General features: G+C 53.5%; 1 protein-coding gene across 1 annotated transcript in view; it reads right to left on the minus strand.

Moving 5' to 3' along the window:
- Positions 1 to 1,008: 1,008 nt before the first annotated feature.
- SDC3 (syndecan 3) overlaps positions 1,009 to 19,483 on the minus strand; it is a 41,231-nt gene continuing 22,756 nt past the window's right edge. Inside the window, exons 2-5 of the mRNA XM_058819792.1 lie at positions 5,086 to 5,203; positions 3,784 to 4,418; positions 1,979 to 2,249; positions 1,009 to 1,234 (exon numbers count right to left, since the gene is read on the minus strand). Of these exons, the coding sequence (XP_058675775.1) occupies positions 1,068 to 1,234; positions 1,979 to 2,249; positions 3,784 to 4,418; positions 5,086 to 5,203 (1,191 nt within the window). The 3' untranslated portion in view covers positions 1,009 to 1,067. The remainder of the gene's footprint in view (positions 1,235 to 1,978; positions 2,250 to 3,783; positions 4,419 to 5,085; positions 5,204 to 19,483) is intronic.

Consider the following 19,483-nt stretch of genomic DNA (forward strand, 5'->3'; position numbering starts at 1 on the left):
TCCAGGGCACTCCCGGGCACGGCTGCCCTGGCATCGGCTCCTTGGCATCGGCTCCATGTCCCGTCCCTCCCGCCAGCAGAAAGGCCAGCGGTGCTCGGTGTCACCTCAGGGTGCTCGGTGTGACCACGGTGCTGCTCAGGGTGACCTTGGCACTGCTCAGTGCCACCACGGTGCTGCTCAGTGTCACCTCAGGGTGCTCACTGTGACCCAGGCAGTGCTTGGTGTCACCTCAGGGTGCTTGCTGTGACCTTGGCACTGCTCGGTGTGACCCGGGTGCGCTCAGTATCACCTCAGTGCTGCTTGGTGTGACCTTGGTGGAGCTTGGTGTGACCATGGCACTGCTTGGTGTGACCATGGCAGTGCTTGGTGTCACCTCAGTGCTGCTTGGTGTGACCATGGCACTGCTTGGTGTGACCATGGCGCCTTCGGTATGACCATGGCAGGGCTTGGTGTCACCTTGGTGCTGCTTGGTGTGATGGCAGCACTGACTGCTTGATGTGACTGGGCACGCTCGGTGTGACTTGGGCATACTCCGTGTGACCGCAGTGCTGCTCAGTGTCACCTCAGCAGTGCTCGTTGTCACCTTGGGGTGCTCAGTGTCACCTCAGCGCTGCTCAGTGTGTCCGTGGCACTGCTTGGTGTCACCTTGGCACTGCTTGACATGACCTGGACGCACTCTGTGTGACCGTGGCACTGCTTGGTGTCACCTCAGCAGTGCTCAGCGTCATCTTGGGGTGCTCAGTGTGATGGCAGCACTGCTTGATGTGACATGGGCACTGCTTGATGTGACTTGGGCACACTCCATGTGACCACAGCGGTGCTTGGTGTCACCTTGGCAGCGCTCGGTGTGACCGCAGCGCTGCTCCGGGCACCCCGTGCCCCCCATGCCAAGGACGCGTTTCCTCCTTCAGCCGCTGTGGGTTTTGCTTTTAAAAATTCACAGTCTGATCCCAAAAAAAGAGAGAGAGGAGGGAGAGGAGAGAGAGACTGGATGGAGGAGAGGAGGAGGAGGGTTTGGAGCGGGGAGGGAGGGAGGGAGGAAGCGTGAGGCACTCCGGGCTCTCCGTCTACGCGTAGAACTCCTCCTGCTTGTCGGGCTTCTGGTAGGTGACGTTGGCCTGCTTGGGCTCCTCCAGAGTGTAGCTGCCCTCGTCCTTCTTCTTCATGCGGTAGATGAGCAGCATCACCAGGAAGGCGGCGAAAAGGGCGCCCACCACGCCACCCACGATCACCGCTGCAACAACGCACAGGGACATGGCTGTCAGTGCCACCCCCTCCATCCATCAGTGCCACCCATGGCTGTCAGTGCCACCCACGGCTATCAGTGCCACCCACCGCTGTCAGTGCCACCCAGGGTTGTCAGTGCCACCATGGCTCTCAGTGCCACTGTCTCCATCCATCAGTGCCACCCATGGCCATCAGTGCCACCCACAGCTGTCAGTGCCACCCATCACTGTCAGTGCCACCCATGACCATCAGTGCAACCTGCGGCCGTCAGTGCCACCCACGGCTGACAGTGCCACCCACAGCCGTCAGTGCCACCCACGGCTATCAGTGCCACCCACCACTGTCAGTGCCACCTGTGACCATCAGTGCCACCTGCGGCCATCAGTGCCACCCACGGCTGACAGTGCCACCCACAGCCGTCAGTGCCACCCACAGCTATCAGTGCCACCCACCACTGTTAGTGCCACCCACAGCTGTCAGTGCCACCTGTGACCATCAGTGCCACCTGCGGCCATCAGTGCCACCCACAGCCATCAGTGCCACCCACAGCCATCAGTGCCACCCACAGCTGTCAGTGCAACTCCCTCATCCATCAGTGCCACCCCTCTGCCCGCCAGTCCACCTCTCTGACCATCAGTGCCATCCCCCTGCCTCTCAGGGTCATCCCCAGCCATCAGTGACCCCTCCCAGCCATCAATGCCACCCCTCTGGTCCTCAGTGTCACCTCCAAACCCCCGGTCCCATATCTCACCTATCAACACCTCTTTCCTCTCCAGGATGTTTTTCTGGGGCAGCTGAGCAGCTGAGTTGCCCGAGTCTATCGTGTTGTCCAACAGCCCTGTCTCCACGTTCCTGCCAGGCCCTGGCCCTGCTGGTGGTGTCACCACAGCCACCACCTCATTCCCGAGGTCAGGACGAGTCGTCTCCTCCTCCTCCCGGATCTCGAAGTCCCCGCTGGGGCCACTGCTGGCCGGCACCTCCGGCTCCTTGTCGGGGGCTGTTGTCACCTCCCCTGGCTCCATCTGGGAGAAAGGACAAGATGGAGCAGGGGACAAGGACCAAAGGGTGTCCACAAGGAGGACATCACCAGATTGAGGACAGCATGGGGGACATGGGGATGACCTTGGTGTGTCCCTTCCCTGTGTCACTGAAGTTATACCGCAGCAACAACACAACCCCACGTTGTGGTCACCAAAGGACTGAGGCCACCATGGCTGAGCCAGGCCATTCTCTGTCCAGATCCCAGGACCTGTTCCCTGTAGTTTCTCCTAAAGAGATCCCATTCCAGACCCTGCACCCTTACAGGGAAGGATTTCTCCCCAGTATCCCACCCCAGACCCTGCGCTGGGGTCTCTCCCCACAGCGCAGGTTGGATGTCACTGCTGGAAGGTGACTCACTCCTAACAGGAGGTGACACAACCTCCATGCCACACCAGCACGGCAAGAGGAAGGATTGGATGCTGCTGGATGAGCTTCACGGGTCCCTTCCCCCTTCCTGCTGCACAGGGCAGGAGCAGGAGGATGGGCCCCTGTCACCCAGGCCACAGAGCTGTGCTGTCACCCAGGTCACAGGGCTGTCACCCAGCCCAGCTCCCTCCCGTCCCTTCCCAATTCCCTTGGCAAGGAGGGGGTCCCGGCCTCAAGGGTTGCCTGGGAATATGATCCATGCCACCCCCTCCATGCCACCCCCGATCCATTCGCTGGGATCCTCCTGCACATCCCCTCGGGACCAAATCCCCGGACCTTTCCCATGTCCCTCGGTGTCCGCAGAGCATCCCTGAGCCAAACCTCTCCCGGACCCCTCCCTGCTGGGGCGAACGGCTCCGTCCCGCCTGCCTCGGTCACAGAGCAGGGTTCGGGATGAGCCAGGATTCGGGATGGGCCGGGAGCTGTCTCGGGCGGGGGTGGGAGCCCTCTCCATGTCCCGCTGCCCCGGGGCCAGCGCACGGCTCAGCGCTTCCCACGAGCGAGCGGCCGCGTTCGTGACAGGGATTAATTGAAGGTCAGCGGGAGCCCCGAGCGCTCCGAGCACGCATTTGCAGGCGGAAAAGAGAGAGTAGTTTAGACAAATCACTCCACCTTTCAGTCAAAGCGGCTGCAAAGGGCCCCTGAGGGGCTCTGAATGCGAGATGGAGCTGAAATTCCTGCTCAGGACACCCGATGGGCTGGAAATGCACCATCAAGCGGTAATTGAGGAGAGTTTGGGACTCCCGGCGAGGGGCGGGAGCTGGGACATGACACCAAACCCTGAGGACAGTAGCTGTGTCCCCTGGGATGCGGCACCGCTGCCCTCCTGCCTGGGGAAGCCGCTCTGAAGGAGGCAGTGCGGGGTCACCGGGAGGGGTGGCACATCCTGGGTGCCCCAGGAGCCTGAATCTCTGCCCGGACTGAGCTCCCCCTTCACATCCTTCCAACTCTGGAAGAGCCCAGCCTGCGTTCACCTCCCTCAGAGCAAGTGCCAAGGATGGACGGGCACCAAAGGCCTCCCATGGCCACCACTTGGCTTCCAGGGAGCCCAGGAGCCCCGAGCAGGTGAGAAGGGCTCTGGCCTCCTACCTGGGGGGCCTCAGTGGGCGGCAGCGTGGTGGCCGTGGGCGGCAAGGTCGTGCTTTTCTCGGGGAGCTCTGCAGTCCTCGAGGTGCTGGGCTTTGGCAGGGCCCTGGGCCTGGCCGTGCTGGTGGGGACAGGGCGTGACGTGGCCACCTCTGTCGGCGTGCTGGTCTCGGGGACAGGCGTGGTGGGGGTCTCCAGGGTGGTGGGGGTCCGTGTGGTGGCCGCCTTGGTGGCCAAGGGGGGCAGGAACCTCCGGATGGTGGTGGGCTTGGCCGTGGCCACGGTGGTGCTGCTTGTGGTCATGGTGGCCTCCGTGGTGGTGGTGGTGGCTGTGGTGGTGGTGGCCATGGTGGTCGTGGTGGTGGTGGCCGTGGTGGTTGGGGGCTCGCTGGCCGTGGTGCTGGTGGCAGTTGTGGTTTTCCAGCTGGGCACCACCGGTGCTTCTGTGGTCCTGGGGATGAGGAAGGCACTGGTGGCCTGCCCGGGGGTGGTGTCCTGGGGTGTAGGGGACGGCTCCAGGGGCGTTGCCATGGGCTGGGCAGCAGTGACGGGCAGCACGGCCGCTGTGGTGGGCAGCGTCACCAGCGTATCTGTGGTCAGGCTCACGGCCGTGTCCAGCCCCGGCTCTGGCTCGAAATCTGAAATGGGGACAAGAGGGAGGAGTGAAGCTGCTGCTGATGCATTTCCCTGGCATCACCCCCAAAATCCAACAGCATGATGGTTCCGGGCTCGGCAGAAACCAAGGGCTGTGCCCATGTGGTGGCCAAAGCCTTTTTTGGGATCTGCGAGGGGTCGGTCCTGCCCAGTAGGGCCAGAGGCCAAACTGGGACATGGAGGCACTGGAGTCCAACTTTTGAAACAGCTCACATTACTTTTGTCTTAGAGGACAACTCCAGTGATGGATAAAGGGCAATTCCCTCCCTCACACCCCCTCTCCAGCCTTCCAACCTCACAGTCAGCCAGACACCCCTCTCCAGAGCTTCCCAACCCCACAGCTGGCCAAGGACCTTCCCAGGAACTCCCCAAACCCCACAGCCGGCCAAGGACCCTCACCAGGAACTCCTCATTCTCACAACTAGACAAGGGCCCTTCTCAGAAACTCCCCAACCCCACAGCTGGCCAAGGACCTTCCCATGAACTCCCCAATTCCACAGCTGGCCAAGGACCCTCACCAGGAGTTCCTCATTCCCCCAGCCAGTTCCTTCCCAGGAACTCCCCAACCATCCGGGGACCAAGCTGGCCAAGAACCCTTCCCAGGAACCCCAGGAATCACCCAACCACCCAGGGACCATTCCCAGTACTCACACCCCGAGCCAGAGCCAGAGTAGATGTCATCCAGCTCATCCTCCCCAAAGGGGTCGTCGTCCCCGGAGCCCTCCAGGTCCACGGGCCGCTCGAAGTTCTCATTGCGCCAGCGCTGAGCCTGTGACCAAAGGGACTCGTGAGCGGCTCCAGCCCCACCCAGTGACACCCCAGCCACCCCTCATGGGACAAAGCATGGGGAAAGCCAGAACAAGGCAGCAGCAGCACAAACAGCCTCCAGCTGAACCACCCAGAATCGCAGCATTTTCCCCCAAAACAACTCAGAGTGAGCTCACACCAACTCCAGCATTTCCCATGGACAAAAACTCCTTTTTTTGGGGGAAAACCCAGCAGTTTCTTTTGGAAGCTGTAAGAAAAATGCTTGGCTTGGTTCTCCATCTGGCTGCTGTTCAGGCTCGATGATTTCCCTGTGAGTCCTGGCTCCGGTGTGACAGCAACACCTCATCAGCTGCCACAGCTTGGGAAGCCTCCAGAGGAAACAACACCAGACTTCAAATATTCCCCTGCCTCCCAGAGCTGCGAAAACACGGGGAGCCCTCGCGAGTAGCGCTCTTAAACATCTTGTTTTGCAGATCAAAGTGTCTCCTGTCGGCGTTGCAAGGAAACGCTTTGACACCTCATTACAAGGCAAACAAGGCGGCTTTGATCTGCGAGATCGCATCGGATGTTTCAAGATGTAACGAGCCAGGTTCGAGCTTCAGTTTCAAATCAAGGCCTTGAAGGGTCTCTGTCTCTCCCGGAGCATTTTACCTCCCGAAAACACCTCGGGGTTTCTTTGTTTTCACTGCAGCTTGGAGCTTGAACAGTCAGGCAGAGGAATTTGGGACCTGACTCATGTTTTGTCCCCACATCCCTTCTCCCACCAGGAGGGAGAATCCAGCAGCTCGGGAAGGGCAGGGGGAGTTGAGCTTTTAAGTGTCTGAGTTGTGTCTGGCTGGATCTGTTCCAGCTGTCCCCAGAAGCCACTGGATGCATCCTGCTGGTCCTCAACACCCCACATGCTTCCCAAACCTCTGGGAATATTCGGCCTTTGCCCCCCAACTGTGCCATCCTGGATGCCAACAGCTCCTCACCAGCAGCTCACTGGAATTTGTGATCCAGCAGAACAAACCCTCAGGGATTTGGGAATTGCACAGCCCAAAAATATGAGACAGGTCACCAGAACTGATGGGAAAGCAAGGAAAAGTGCCAAGGATTGAGGGGTGCAGGAAGAAATATTGGGAATCACTCTCATTTGCCTTTTGATATTTTTACACCAAAAGTATCAAGGCTGCCCAAGAAACGAGGAGAGCCTGGCACTCCCCAGCCCATCCCCGTTCCCGAGGGTGGGATTCTCCCTACGTGACCTGCAAAGCCTCTCCCTGATGGGAGCCACATGGCCCCGCTCCCTTTGTTCCTCCTGAAATTGGAACCAGATGAGGCCATTCCAGACTCCTGGCTCTGGGCTTGGAGCAGGAAATGGGGACGGAAATCCCAGCTTGGCTCAGCAGCTCCCATCTGTCCAACAGCCAGCCATCCATCCATCCATCCATCTATCCATCCATCCCCCATCCATCCATCATCCATCCATCCATCTATCCATCCATCCATCCATCCATCTATCCATCCATCCATCATCCATCCATCCCCCATCCATCCATCATCCATCCATCCATCCATCCATCCATCCATCCATCCATCATCCATCCATCCTCCATCCATCCATCCATCCATCCATCCATCCATCATCCATCCATCCATCCATCCATCCATCCATCCATCCATCCATCCATCCATCCATCCATCCACCTTACCCTAAACCTGAACAAGCCCCATCCAGGACAGCACAAACCCCACAGCAGCCCCACAGGCAGGACCAGACCTGGGGCGCCCCACCTGCTGCACAGCCCCAGCCAAGCTCCACAAAGGCCTGAAGACTTGGGAACAATCTCCAGGTGTTCCTGGTGCACAGGGGGACATTTGGGACACTGGGATGTTGTTCCCAAAGAAGCCCCCTCCCCACTCCATTCCCAGCTGCAGCCCTGACGGTTTGAGGTCAGGCTCGTGCCATAAATCTTGGGAGCAGTCGGAGTTTATTTGGATTTAGTGCTGCTGGGATCGTTAATGCTCTGCATGCCCCGGGCTGTGCCTGGCTCCCCCTCCCCAGGAATGAGGGGCTGCTCCTGGGGCTGTTCCCCTGGGAATGAGGGGCTGCTCCCCCAGGGAATGAGGGACTGATCCCCCCCAGAAATGAGGGGCTGCTCCTGAGGCTGTTCCCCTGGGAATGAGGGGCTGCTCCCCCAGGAACAAGGGGCTGCTTCTGAGGCTACTCCCCCTGGAATGAGGGGCTGATCCCCCTGTCTGACTGGGATAGAAGGGAGGGAAGGCAGAGTTTGCCAGCCCAGGAAACCACAAATCACTCAGGACAGCAGCTCCCACCTCCCGACCTGGGGCTGCCTCCCCATCCATCACAGGTCCCCCTCCCCGTCCATCTCAGCTCCATTCCCAATCCATCACAGGCCCCATTCCCAATCCATCCCAGCCCCCATTCCCAGTCCACTCCAGCCCCTAAGCCAAGCCTCAGCTGCCTGGGTTTGTCCCGAAAGAGAAACTTCCTCCAGACTTTATCCCTGCCCCAGGGAGCTCCATGGGGTCAGACCACGGCTGGAGGGACCCTTGGATGTGCCAGATCCATCCTGCAGCCCCTGATCCGTGGGATGGTGGCAGGGAGGGGATGGAACGGCTTCTCCAGAGAGAAAACCTTTCCCAGGGCACGGATCCCATGGGGATGTCACACCAGCCATGTCCCCAGCCGGGTCAGTCCCCCTTGGTGGCTGGGACAAGGGACAGGCTCTCAGCATTCCAGGTGCCCCCAGCAACCCTTTGCAGGTGCTCAGTCCAAAACGGCCAGGCAGAGAATTCCTTGGGGCAGGGAGGAAATCCCAGAGCGCTGCTGGCCCTGGCTCTGTCACCCCCTGCTCTGGTGGCACCAGGATGCCATTTATTAGCCAGCTCCAGCCGAGGGCCAGCAGCTCCCATCCCTGCAATCCCAACTGCCCAGCTGCCAGCTCTTGGCAGGGGTTCCTTCCCCAGCTCAGCGCTGCCTCATTAGGGAAATTAAACCCGGGATCACGGCGGAGCTGCTGGAGGCGGCGGGATGGGGCTGCCCTGGGGGGATGCATCACTTCTGGACAAGGAGTGGGAAGGTTTCCGTGTGCCCAGGGAGGAGCTGGCTGTGCCCAGGACTGTCCTGCAGCCAGGGAACTGCTCCTGTCACATCCCCGTGTCCCATGAGCCGTCACTGGGGGCCAGGACCCGGCTCTGGCATCTCCCCGACCCCGAACAACGGCCCCGTTCCCACTCCCCCAGGGTCCCCAAAGGTCACAGCTCTGCTGCTATGAAAACAAGCCCTGATGAAGAGCAGACTCCAGGGCAGGGCCAGAAAGTCACATTTCACTGAAAGCTCCCTCATTGTGCTGTGAATGACCCCGAATATGCGCCAGACACAAAGGGCTCGGATCTCAGGGCTGACATGGGCACTACATCGGGCTCGGATAAGAAACACATCCCCAGCCCATCGCAGAGGATCCTTTTCCCCTGAAAAGGGGGATGGGCAGGTGATGATTCCCACCCAGACACTCCCTGCCCCCTCCCATGCTTGGCTGGGCTGGCAGGGAACGGCAGACAAGGGACAAGGGACAGGCTCGCAGCATTCCCAGCAGCACAAATCCCACTCAAAGCCCCCACAGAGCCTTGGAAAGCCAGGGAGGGCTCGGAGCCCTTGGCCTGGCAGCATCTGAGCTGAGCAGGGGCTCAAGGAGGCTTCAGCCCCCCTCCATTGGCTGTGCCACCACCCCACATGGGCAGTGTCACTCCCTCCCTCTCCTCTCCCCGCGGCAGCCTAGTGACACCATTTTACAGGTGAGAAATGTAAATCTGGGCTAAAGGGTCTCACTTAGCCCCCCAGGGACAGATCTCCAGGAGATTTGGGGGCTTAAAAAATGCAGGGCACAGAAGGGACCCTCCTGTCACCTTCAGGGTACCAAGATGGTCCTGGAGGACAGAGAGCACCTGGTTTGGAGTTTCCTAAATTCCCTGTACATCCCTTCTTCCCCAGGCAGGGAGAGTCAGGGAATTTTATTATTTAGGGCATTTTCCACTTTGTGGAGAGACAGAGGATTTGGGGGCTTAAAAGAGGTGGAAACTAAGGCACGAAGGGACCCTCCTGTCACCTTCAGGGTACCAAGATGGTCCTGCAGAACCCTCTGCAGCTCTGGCACATCCTGGACGACGGTGAGTGCCTGGTTTGGAGTTTCCTCAATTCCCTGTACATCCCTTTTCCCCAGGCAGGGAGGGCCAGGGCATTTTATTATTTAGGGCATTTTCCACTCCATGGAAGGGCTTTTGCAGACACAGGATTTGAGAACTTAAAAGAGGTGGAAACCAAGGCACAGAAGGGACCCTCCTGTCACCTCCATGTGTGGCACTAGGATGCTCCTACAGACCCTTCTGCATCTCTGAACACATCCCTGGGAGCACCTGGTTTGGAGCTTCCCAAATTCCCTGCACATCCCTCCTTCCCTGAGCAGGCTGTTTTATTATTTAGGGCATTTCCACTCCACGGGATTTAAACTCCCTAAATCTGCCCCAAAACAGGTCCCAAAGCATGCTGCCGTGGTGAAAGCTCTCAGAGCCGAGCGTTTGGCCTCGGGGGGAGGGAAACCTGGGCAATCAATCCATCTGCAAGCACCAGGAGAGGCCGGGAACCTCCCTGGGATGCTCTCGGGCCCTGCTGCGCCAGTCGTTCGCCATCGCCACGGCAACGGTCGCCATGGCAACGCCTCCTCCATGGCGACGCATCCCGCCGGAGCCAGGGGTGGTCCTGCAGCCCGAACCAGGGATGGAGGCTCCTTCTCGGGGGGATGCAGTGAAATGGGGTCATGGGGTGGGGTAAGGGAGGGAGAGGAGACACCTCCAGCTCCTGGGGGAGCTCTCCCGATGGGGAGAATTCTGATTTAATCCCATGGATTCTGGGGAAGGTGGGAGCAGCAGCCCCCGCTCCAGGAGCTCTGGCTGGGAGGGATCTGCTGCAGGTGGGAGGTGACAGGGACACCCCAGCCCGTGGGTGTTCCCAGCCCTCCTGGATGCAGGCAGAACCTCAGGAGTTCTTTCCTTGAGGGAATCACAAAGGAAATCAGGGTCTGGCTCTGGAATGTCCCTGAGGAGCTGGGAGCCAGGGTTTGGTTGTGCCCAGAGCTCTGGCTGAGGGGACAAGGCCAGGTGGCCAAGTTCTTTCCTGGCCAGATTCCCTGGCAGCATCCACAGACAGCTCCAGAGTGATGAGTCCCAGGAAAACACGGAATTTCAAGGAGCCCAGTCCAGGTCTAGCCAGGCATCCTGAGGAGCCCACCCATCCCACAGTCCCTGGGACCACAAGTGGTTGGAGATGAGAAGGTTCCTGCTGTGAGAAGATCTGGAATGGAGAACTGGTGATGGAGGGGATTTTACTCCATGATAGGAACCCCTGTGTCCATCCAGCAGCCTCTGGAATATCTGGGATGTGGGTTGGGGCCAAGGCAGGGAAAGGGGAGCAGCAGCAGGGACACTGGGAAGCAGCCAGGTCCATATCCCAATGGGGAAAGAGGCAAAAGAAAATGGAATCAGGGTGAAAGCACCTGGAGAACGGGACAGGGCTGTGCAGGTGACACAAGGATCCATTTCCCGTCCCTGGACATGGCATCCCTTGGTGCCATGTCCAGGTTCTCATCTCTACATCCCATTCCTGACCATCCCACTTCCAAAATGAACAGCAAAACCAAAAACCCAAAATCTTTACACTTATTTGGATTCCAGCTCCAGAGAAGCTCTGGGAATCCCAAACCTGGAGAAACTCTAGGAGTCCCAAATCTGGACAAGCTCTGGGAAGCCCAAATCTGGAGAAGCTCTGGTGAACCCCAAATCCAGAAACAGCTCTGGGAGCCCCAAACCTGGAGAAGCTTTGGCAATCCCAAATCCAGGGAAGCCCTGGGACTCCCAAATCCAGAGACAGCTCTGGGAAGCCAAAATATGGAGAAGCTCTGGGAATCCAAATCCAGAGAAATTGTAGGAACCCCAAACCTGGAGAAGCTTTGGGAATCCCAGATCCAGAGAAGATCCAGGAAGGCCAAATATAAAAGAGCCCTGGGAATCCCAAATCCAGAAGAACTCTGAGAATCCCAAATCCCATTCCAGCAGCTCTGAGTGCCATGGGGACACCAGGACAGGATAAGGTGGTTGGAGAATGGCCCTGCCAGGATGGAACCAATGGATCAGCAGCACCCCAGGCTGTTCTTCCCAGGGAAATGGAAGATCCGGGGATTTTGGAAAGCTTGGAATGACACAGCCAGGGCAGGAATCCATCAGGAGCAGGAAGATTCTTTCTCCAGGAAAACACTTCTACACTGAGAATATATCACAGGGGAAATGTTGATTCTTTGAATATTTTCTATGGGATATTTTCAATTAATCACCCCTCAAAAGTCCTTTTCTGGTGTTATATACTGAAAACCTCAATAACTCATCCCAGCAAGCGATTTAGGGATACTATAAACAGCTGGAATAATACGAGCTCCACAAAAAGCTGGAATGAAAACATCGTTCCTGAAGTTTAAAAAACTCCACGATTCTTTCCCATTCCAAAACATCACTGAATTTCCACTCCTTGATCCAAGACTGGGAGCTAAAAATAAACCTGTTGGAAAGTTGCTCTGGGCAGGAACCTGGGAAAAGACCACCACGGGATTGGGGACCACCATGGGATTGGGGACCACCATGGGATTGGGGACCACCACGGGATTGGGGACCACCATGGGATTGGGGACCACCATGGGATTGGGGACCACCACGGGATTGGGGACCACCACGGGATTGGGGACCACCATGGGATTGGGGACCACCAGAGCTGCTCGGGATGGAGATCCCCAAGGCACAGCCCAGGAGGATAGGCTGGAATTTGAGATGCAGGGTGTTGGAAAAGGGGTGTGGGTGCTCATCCCAGTGGAGATCCACTCCCAAGATGTGACATGAGCTCAGCCAGGACCAGCCCCTTGTTTTGTGTCCCTTCATTGTTCCTCAGATTAATTAAAACCCCAATTAAGAGCTGCCCAAAGCCCAGCACATTTGGATTTAATTGGCCACTCATTTTCTGCAAGGAAAATAATCATTAATGTTGATGGAGGAGCTGCAATTATCCCGGATTTGTATGGATTCTCCCCTGCCAATGAGAGGAGCCAGACACATCCCAAAAATGGACATGGATGCTCCCGAGTTTCATCATCCCTCAGGGAATACCAGCTCCACACATTCCTGCCCAGCTCCACCCATTCCTGCCTCTTTTCCATCCATTCCTGTCCCATTCCCACCCAATTTATTTCATCCATTCCTGTTCCTGTTCCATCCATTCCTGCCCTATATTCCTGCCCCTCCTTCAACCCTGCTCCTGTTCTATGCATCCCTCCCCCTGTTCCATCCATTCCTGCCCCTGTTCCATCCATTCCATTCCCCATTCCATCCATCCTTGCCTCTTCTCCACCCATCCTTGCCCCTGTTCCATCCATTCCTGCCCCTCCCTCATCCATCCCTGCCCCTGTTCCATCCATTCCATTCCCTGTTCCATCCATTCCTGCCTCTTCTCCATTGATCCCTGACTCTGTTCCAGCCAATTCACCCCGTTTCATCCATTCCTGCCCCATTCCTGCCTCTTCTCCATCCATCCCTGCCCTTGTTCCATCCATCCCTGCTCCATTCCTGCCCCAGCTCCATCCATTCCTGCCCCATCCCATCCATTCCTGCCCCGTTCCATCCATCCCTGCCCTTGCTCCATCCATCCCTGCTCCATTCCTGCCCCAGCTCCATCCATTCCTGCCCCATTCCATCCATTCCTGCCCTTGTTCCATTCCGTTCCATTCCATTCCATTCCATTCCATTCCATTCCATTCCATTCCATTCCATTCCTGCCCCAGCTCCATCCATTCCTGCCTCTTCTCCATCCATTCCTGCCCAGTTCCATCCATTCCTGCCCCTGTTCCATTCCATTCCATTCCATTCCATTCCATCCCATCCCATTCCATTCCATTCCATTCCATTCCATTCCATTCCATTCCATTCCATTCCATTCCATCCCATCCCATCCCATTCCATTCCATTCCATTCCATTCCATTCCATTCCATTCCATTCCATTCCATTCCATTCCATCCCATCCCATTCCATTCCATTCCATTCCATTCCATTCCATTCCATTCCATTCCTGCCTCTTCTCCATCCATCCCTGCCCCTGTTCCACCAATTCCTGCCTGTTTCTTCCATTTCTGCCCCATTCCTACCTCTTCTCCATCCATTCCTGCCCCTGTTCCATTCCATTCCATTCCATTCCATTCCATTCCATTCCATTCCATTCCATTCCATTCCATTCCATTCCTGCCCCAGCTCCATGCATTCCTGCCCCTTCTCCATCCATTCCTTCCTTCCCGGCCCTCCCAGCCTCCATCCCAGCTGGATTTCCCCTCCTCCTCATTAGGGAATTGTTTTAATTTGCTCTGCTCCATAATCCTATTGCAGCTTAACGTGCACAACTGTCCTGGGCTTTTCTCACCTCCACCAAGGCTCATTCCAGAGCCACCTCAGCTCCCCAGAGAGCTCCAAAGTAGGAATTTCTTTATGTCTGTCCATTTATTTCCTTCCTGGAGTGCTTGGCACAGGGATGGGCACTGCCTGTTAAACCCCAAAGCTCCAGGGTGGTTCTGGTTCCATTTAGGGATTCCCACATTCCCTGTTTGCCTTCCAGCTCCTCCAGGAGCTGACAGGATCTGCTCCTGTGCTCCCTACCCAAGGAGAGGGAGTTTGAGGGAGTTTGGCCAAGAAAAAAAATCAATTTTTAATTGAATTTTTTGAAATTCAGAGCTCTGAGGGAGAGCATGTGCCCGGGGGGAAAGAAATCCCCGCACGCCTCAGTTTACCTGCCTGCAAAAAACTGCAAATAATCCAGGAACAGGGAGTGGCCCCTGTCCCATTCCTGGGGTGCTGGGGACACTTTTTAATAGGGACATCCATGTCCCATCCACATTTCCCTGCTTTCCCTTTCCCCCAGATATTCCTGGGGTTGGATATGCACCTGCTTCCTTTTTTATGTTTATTTTCTTTACAATTTTCCCTTTATTTGTAATGTTTATTTTTAATTTTCCATCCCAGGAAAACGTAAAATTATCAATTTTCAATTTTAGACTCCAGAACCTTTTGGTACTTCCCATCAAGGAGACTGAGAAAAAAAAATCTCATTCCCAGCCCTCCTGAACGGGAAGAAAACCTCAGTAATTTGCACCTCAAAACCAGAAACAAAAAAAAAAAAAACCACAAAATTCCAGAACTTTTCAGCCACACCTGAAAAACTCCATGGGAAATTTTGCACACTCAGAAAAATAAAAGAAGAAAATATTTTCCCATAAAAAGGAACCTGAGGAGGATGAGCTGTGGGGAAGCACTTGCTGGGGAGCAGCCTCCTGTCTCCTAATTAATCCCAAAATCATCCCTGAGAGGATTTTGGTGACCTGAATAAATTATTCCCATTTTCAGGACATTTTCATTCACTGCCCCCCCTGCCCATTGCCCAGCGCAGGAAGATGAAAATCAACATTTTGATATTTTTCTCCATCCCCAGGGCACAGCTGATCCCCTGGGATGGATCCCTGGAATTCCAGGCTCCCAAATCCAGCAGCACAAGCCCTGCTGGGATCTGGGAGGGGTTTGGTGACAGCTGCAGCTCCAGGGAGCACCCAAATCTCCCAGCAGATGGTTGGGCTGATTACAGAGCCAGGGTCACTCCGGGGCACCCCGGCGCTTCCGAGGGACAGGAAATATTCCCTCGCCCAGCCTCGCATCGGGAAGGAGATTTTTTTCCCCCCTTTCCACCATTTTTTGCCCATTTTCAGCCACTTTTTGCCCATTTTCAGCCACTTTTTGCACTGGCTCCATTATTTTCCCACCACTTTTTGCCCATTTTCTGTCACTTTTTGCCCATTTTCCACCATTTTTGCCCCTTTCCACCATTTTCCCCTATTTTCCACCACTTTTTGCCATTTTCCACCTCTTTTTGCCCATTACCACCACTTTTTCACCTTCCCACCATTTCTGCCCCTGTGAACCAGTTTTGCCCCTTCTCCACAATATTTTACTATTTTCCACCTCTTTTTGCCCATTTTCCACCACTTCTTCACCTTTCCATCATTTTTGCCCCTTTTCCACAATTTTTACCATATTCCGTAATTTTTGCCCATTTTCTGTCACTTTTTGCCCCTTTTCACCACTTTCCCCCTCATTTCCATCACTTTTTGCCATTTCCCACCTCTTTTTGCCTGTTTTCCACCACTTTTTCACCTTTCCATCATTTTTGTCCCCTTTCCACCATTTTTTACCATTTCCACCATTTTTGCCCATTTTCTGTCACTTTTTGCCCCTTTCCACCACTTTTTCCCTCATGTCTACCACTTTTTGCCCCTTTCTCACAATTTTTGCCCCTTTCAACCATTTTTTCCCATTTTCCACAATTTTCATCCCTTTTCCACCACTTTTTTTTCCCTTTTTCACCATTTTTTCCCATTTTCCACCAGCTTTGCCAACAGGATCCCATTTTTTCCTTCCAACAGCCAAGGAAACACCAACACCCAGGAGTTTCTTGGAAAACTCTTTTCTCCAGGCTCAATTTTGCCTTCCCACCCCAGCAGCAGGAAAAGAGGGGAAGGAAAACATTGTGAAGGAGCTTCTTTTTGCCCATTTTTACCAGTTTCTCGGTTTTTCAACATTTTTCCCCTTTTCCCACCACTTTTTGCCCCTTTCCACCATTTTTGCCGATTTTCTGACACTTTTTGCCCATCTTCCACCACTTTTTACCCCTTTTCCACCATTTTTGCTCCTTTCCACCACTCTCAACTTTCCACCATTTTTGCCCATTTCCACCATTTTTTGCCTCTTTTCCATCATCATTTTCCTCCCATTTCCACCATTTTTTCCCATTTTCCGCCCTTTTTGCCAACAGAATTCTGGGTTTTTCCCTCCAACAGCCAAGGAAACACCAACACCCAGGAGTTTCTTGGAAAACTCTTTTCTCCAGGCTCAATTTTGCCTTCCCACCCCAGCAGCAAGAAAAGGGGAAGGAAAAACTTGGGAAGGAGCTTCTTTTTGCCCATTTCAACCAGTTTCCCTGTTTTTCAACATTTTTCCATTTTCCCACCACTTTTTGCCCCTTTCCACCATTTTTGCCGATTTTCCGTCACTTTTTGTCTATCATCCACCACTTTTTACCCCTTTTCCACTATTTTTGCTCCTTTCCACCACTCTCCACTTTCCACCATTTTTGTCCATTTCCACCATTTTTTTCCACCAGTTTTTGCCTCTTTTCCATCACCATTTTCCTCCCATTTCCACCATTTTTTCCCATTTTCCACCCTTTTTGCCAACAGAATTCTGGTTTTTTTCCCTCCAACAGCCAAGGAAACACCAACACCCAGGAGTTCCACGGAAAAATCCTTTCTCCACATTCAGATTTCCCCTTCCAACCCCACAGCAGGAAAAGGGGAGGAAATCTCAGCTCGGGGCTGGTTTGGTGCCTCGGACAGTGCTGCCCTTGTTCTCCCCCGAGCGGGGGAAACCCAACCCCACTCCCTCCCTCCTTGCAATTCCCGCTTTCTCCATGTCCCAGCAGCACAAAATTCCTTTAATCCACATTTTCCAGCTGCAAAATCCACCCTGCAAAGATGCTCAGGAGCTGGTTGGTGTTTCCCACTTCCACCAGAGCTCAAATTAAGGGGAAAAATTGAATTTTCTCCTCCTGGTCAGTCCTCAAGGAGCCCTAAATGCAGATTTGTCTGCCCTGAGCTGGAATTATTTGGCTGGAAATGGAATCAGCCCTCCTTTAGTGGCCTCACCTCGCCTTCAGCACAAAAACTGGGGGTAAATACAAATGGGAATGAAATTTAAAACCAAACAAATCAAAACCAAGAAATAAATAAACAAACAAAAAAGAAAAAACAAACCTAAAAGGCAAATGAACAAAAAACACAAAACAAAATAAACAAAAACAAAAATAACCAAAACAATTTTTAAAATCCCCAAAAGCCCTACAAAAAACCTAAAGGAAAATCACCAAAAAAAACCCAAAATCAAAATCAACAAAAAATAACTCAAGAATTTTTAAAAAGTCACAAAACACACACCCAAAATCAACAACAACAAATATCCACTAAGAAACCCTACAAAAAAGAACTTCCACATTTTCATTCATATTTTTCCATCCTTTTCCTTTTTTTGGTCTTAAATCTAATTCGGGGAAGTGAGAATCTCTTGCCCATTTTCCACCACTTTCCCCCCTTTTTCCACCAATTTTTGTCCCTTTCCACCACTTTTTTCATATTTTCCACCACTTTTTGCCTCCTTTCTACAACTTTTCTCTCTTTTCCACCATTTTCCCCTTTTCCACCACTTTTCCCCCTTTTTCCATGACTTTCCCCCCCTTTCCACCACTTATTGCCTCCTTTCCACCGTTTTCCCCGATTTTCCATCATTTTTTGCCCCTTTTCCACAATTTTCCCCCCTCTTTTCCACCATTTTTTGGCACCAGGAGCCTGTTTTTTCTGTTATTTTTTGTCATTCCCAAGGGATCCCTCTCGGGTTTCCAGCTGAAAGGAAAAGTCTGGAATCAGCTGAGCCCTGACCTGAGCCTGGCCCAGCTCCGGTTTCCAATCCCGGCCCTGCTGGGCTCAGTTTACCCAGAAAATAAAAGAGCTGGAGCTCCCAGCCCAGAAATGAGGGAAGAACAACCCCACACCACGATCCCGCTGTTCCTGGTGGGGAATGGGGGATTTGGGGGATTTTGGGAAGCGTTTCCAGGTTTTCTGTGGGATGGTGGCGGTGCCGGAAGGATTTGATCAAATATTTATGGAGCTCTCGGAGTTTGCTGCTGCCAGGGGTTTAAAATAACCAAACAACCGAAAAACAACCCACAAAAAACAAAAAACAAAAACAAATAAAACAAAAAACCCCAAACAAAAGAAATAAAACAAAAAAAAACAAATAAAAACAAACAAACAAAACCAAATCTGTGGGAAATGAATTTGTAAAAAATTCTCAAAGGCTTACAGAAGACTCATGTAGTGTGCATCTGCATGCAGACCTTAAGACAAGAAACACTGACTTAAAAATGCCACAAAATAAGGTATTTGGATGAAAAATAAAATAAAAACTAAAATAAAATAAAATTTAAACCACCTCTCAATTACCTCATCTCTAAATCAATAAAACATAATCCAACACAAACTAAAACAAAACGAGAAACAGAAGTCACCAAAAAACCACCAAAACCAAAATAAAACCTCAAAAAATACTCCCCACAGAACCAAAACAACAAAAACCTACAAAAAACAAACAAAGAAATCCCAAAAAGTTAGTTCTTATTCCACCACTGCTACACAAGACAGTTTATTCCCAGTTTCTTCACACCCAGTTTATTACCCCAAAACCCCACAAAAAAAAACAACCTAAACAAAACCACACACATAAAAAAACCACCAAAAAAAACCAAAACCAAAACACAAAAAACCCACACAACCCACCAAAAAAATCTCACAAAAAATAAGCCACAAAATAAAAAAAAAATCCTACAAAAAAAAAGAACCCACAGAAAAAAATTGTACAAGAAATCCCTGAATCTCTCGCAGGGCAGTGGAGCTGGAGGAGCTGCTCCCACCCCTCCTTCCCAAGGATAATTCCAGGGATGTTGGTTTCCTCAGCTTTTCCGAATTCCATCAAAATTTTAACAATTTTTTACAAACCCATTTCCCACACGTGGATCTGGTGGGGCAGTGGGGTCCCCACACCTGGCAGAGAGGGGGAGAGCGGGAAACAACTCCAGGTGTCAGCCCCAAATCTTTGGGGGATCCACACCAGGATCCACCCCAAGATCCATCTCAGGATCCATCTCAAGGATCCATCTCAAGATCCATCCCCATTCCCAGGGTCCATCCCGAGATCCATCTCAGGATCCATCTCAGGATCCATCTTAAGGACCCAAGATCCATCCCCATTCCCAGGGTCCATCCTGAGATCCATCTCAGGATCCATCTCAAGGATCCACCCCAAGATCCATCCCCATTCCCAGAGTCCATCCTGAGATCCATCTCAAGGATCCACCCCAAGATCCATCCCCATTCCCAGGGTCCATCCCGAGATCCATCTCAAGGATCCACCCCAAGATCCATCCCCATTCCCAGGGTCCATCCTGAGATCCATCTCAGGATCCATCTCAAGGATCCATCTCAAGGATCCACCCCAAGATCCATCCCCATTCCCAGGGTCCATCCCGAGATCCATCTCAAG

This window comes from Ammospiza caudacuta, chromosome 25 (genome assembly GCF_027887145.1).
Source record: "Ammospiza caudacuta isolate bAmmCau1 chromosome 25, bAmmCau1.pri, whole genome shotgun sequence".
Lineage (NCBI taxonomy): Eukaryota > Metazoa > Chordata > Aves > Passeriformes > Passerellidae > Ammospiza > Ammospiza caudacuta.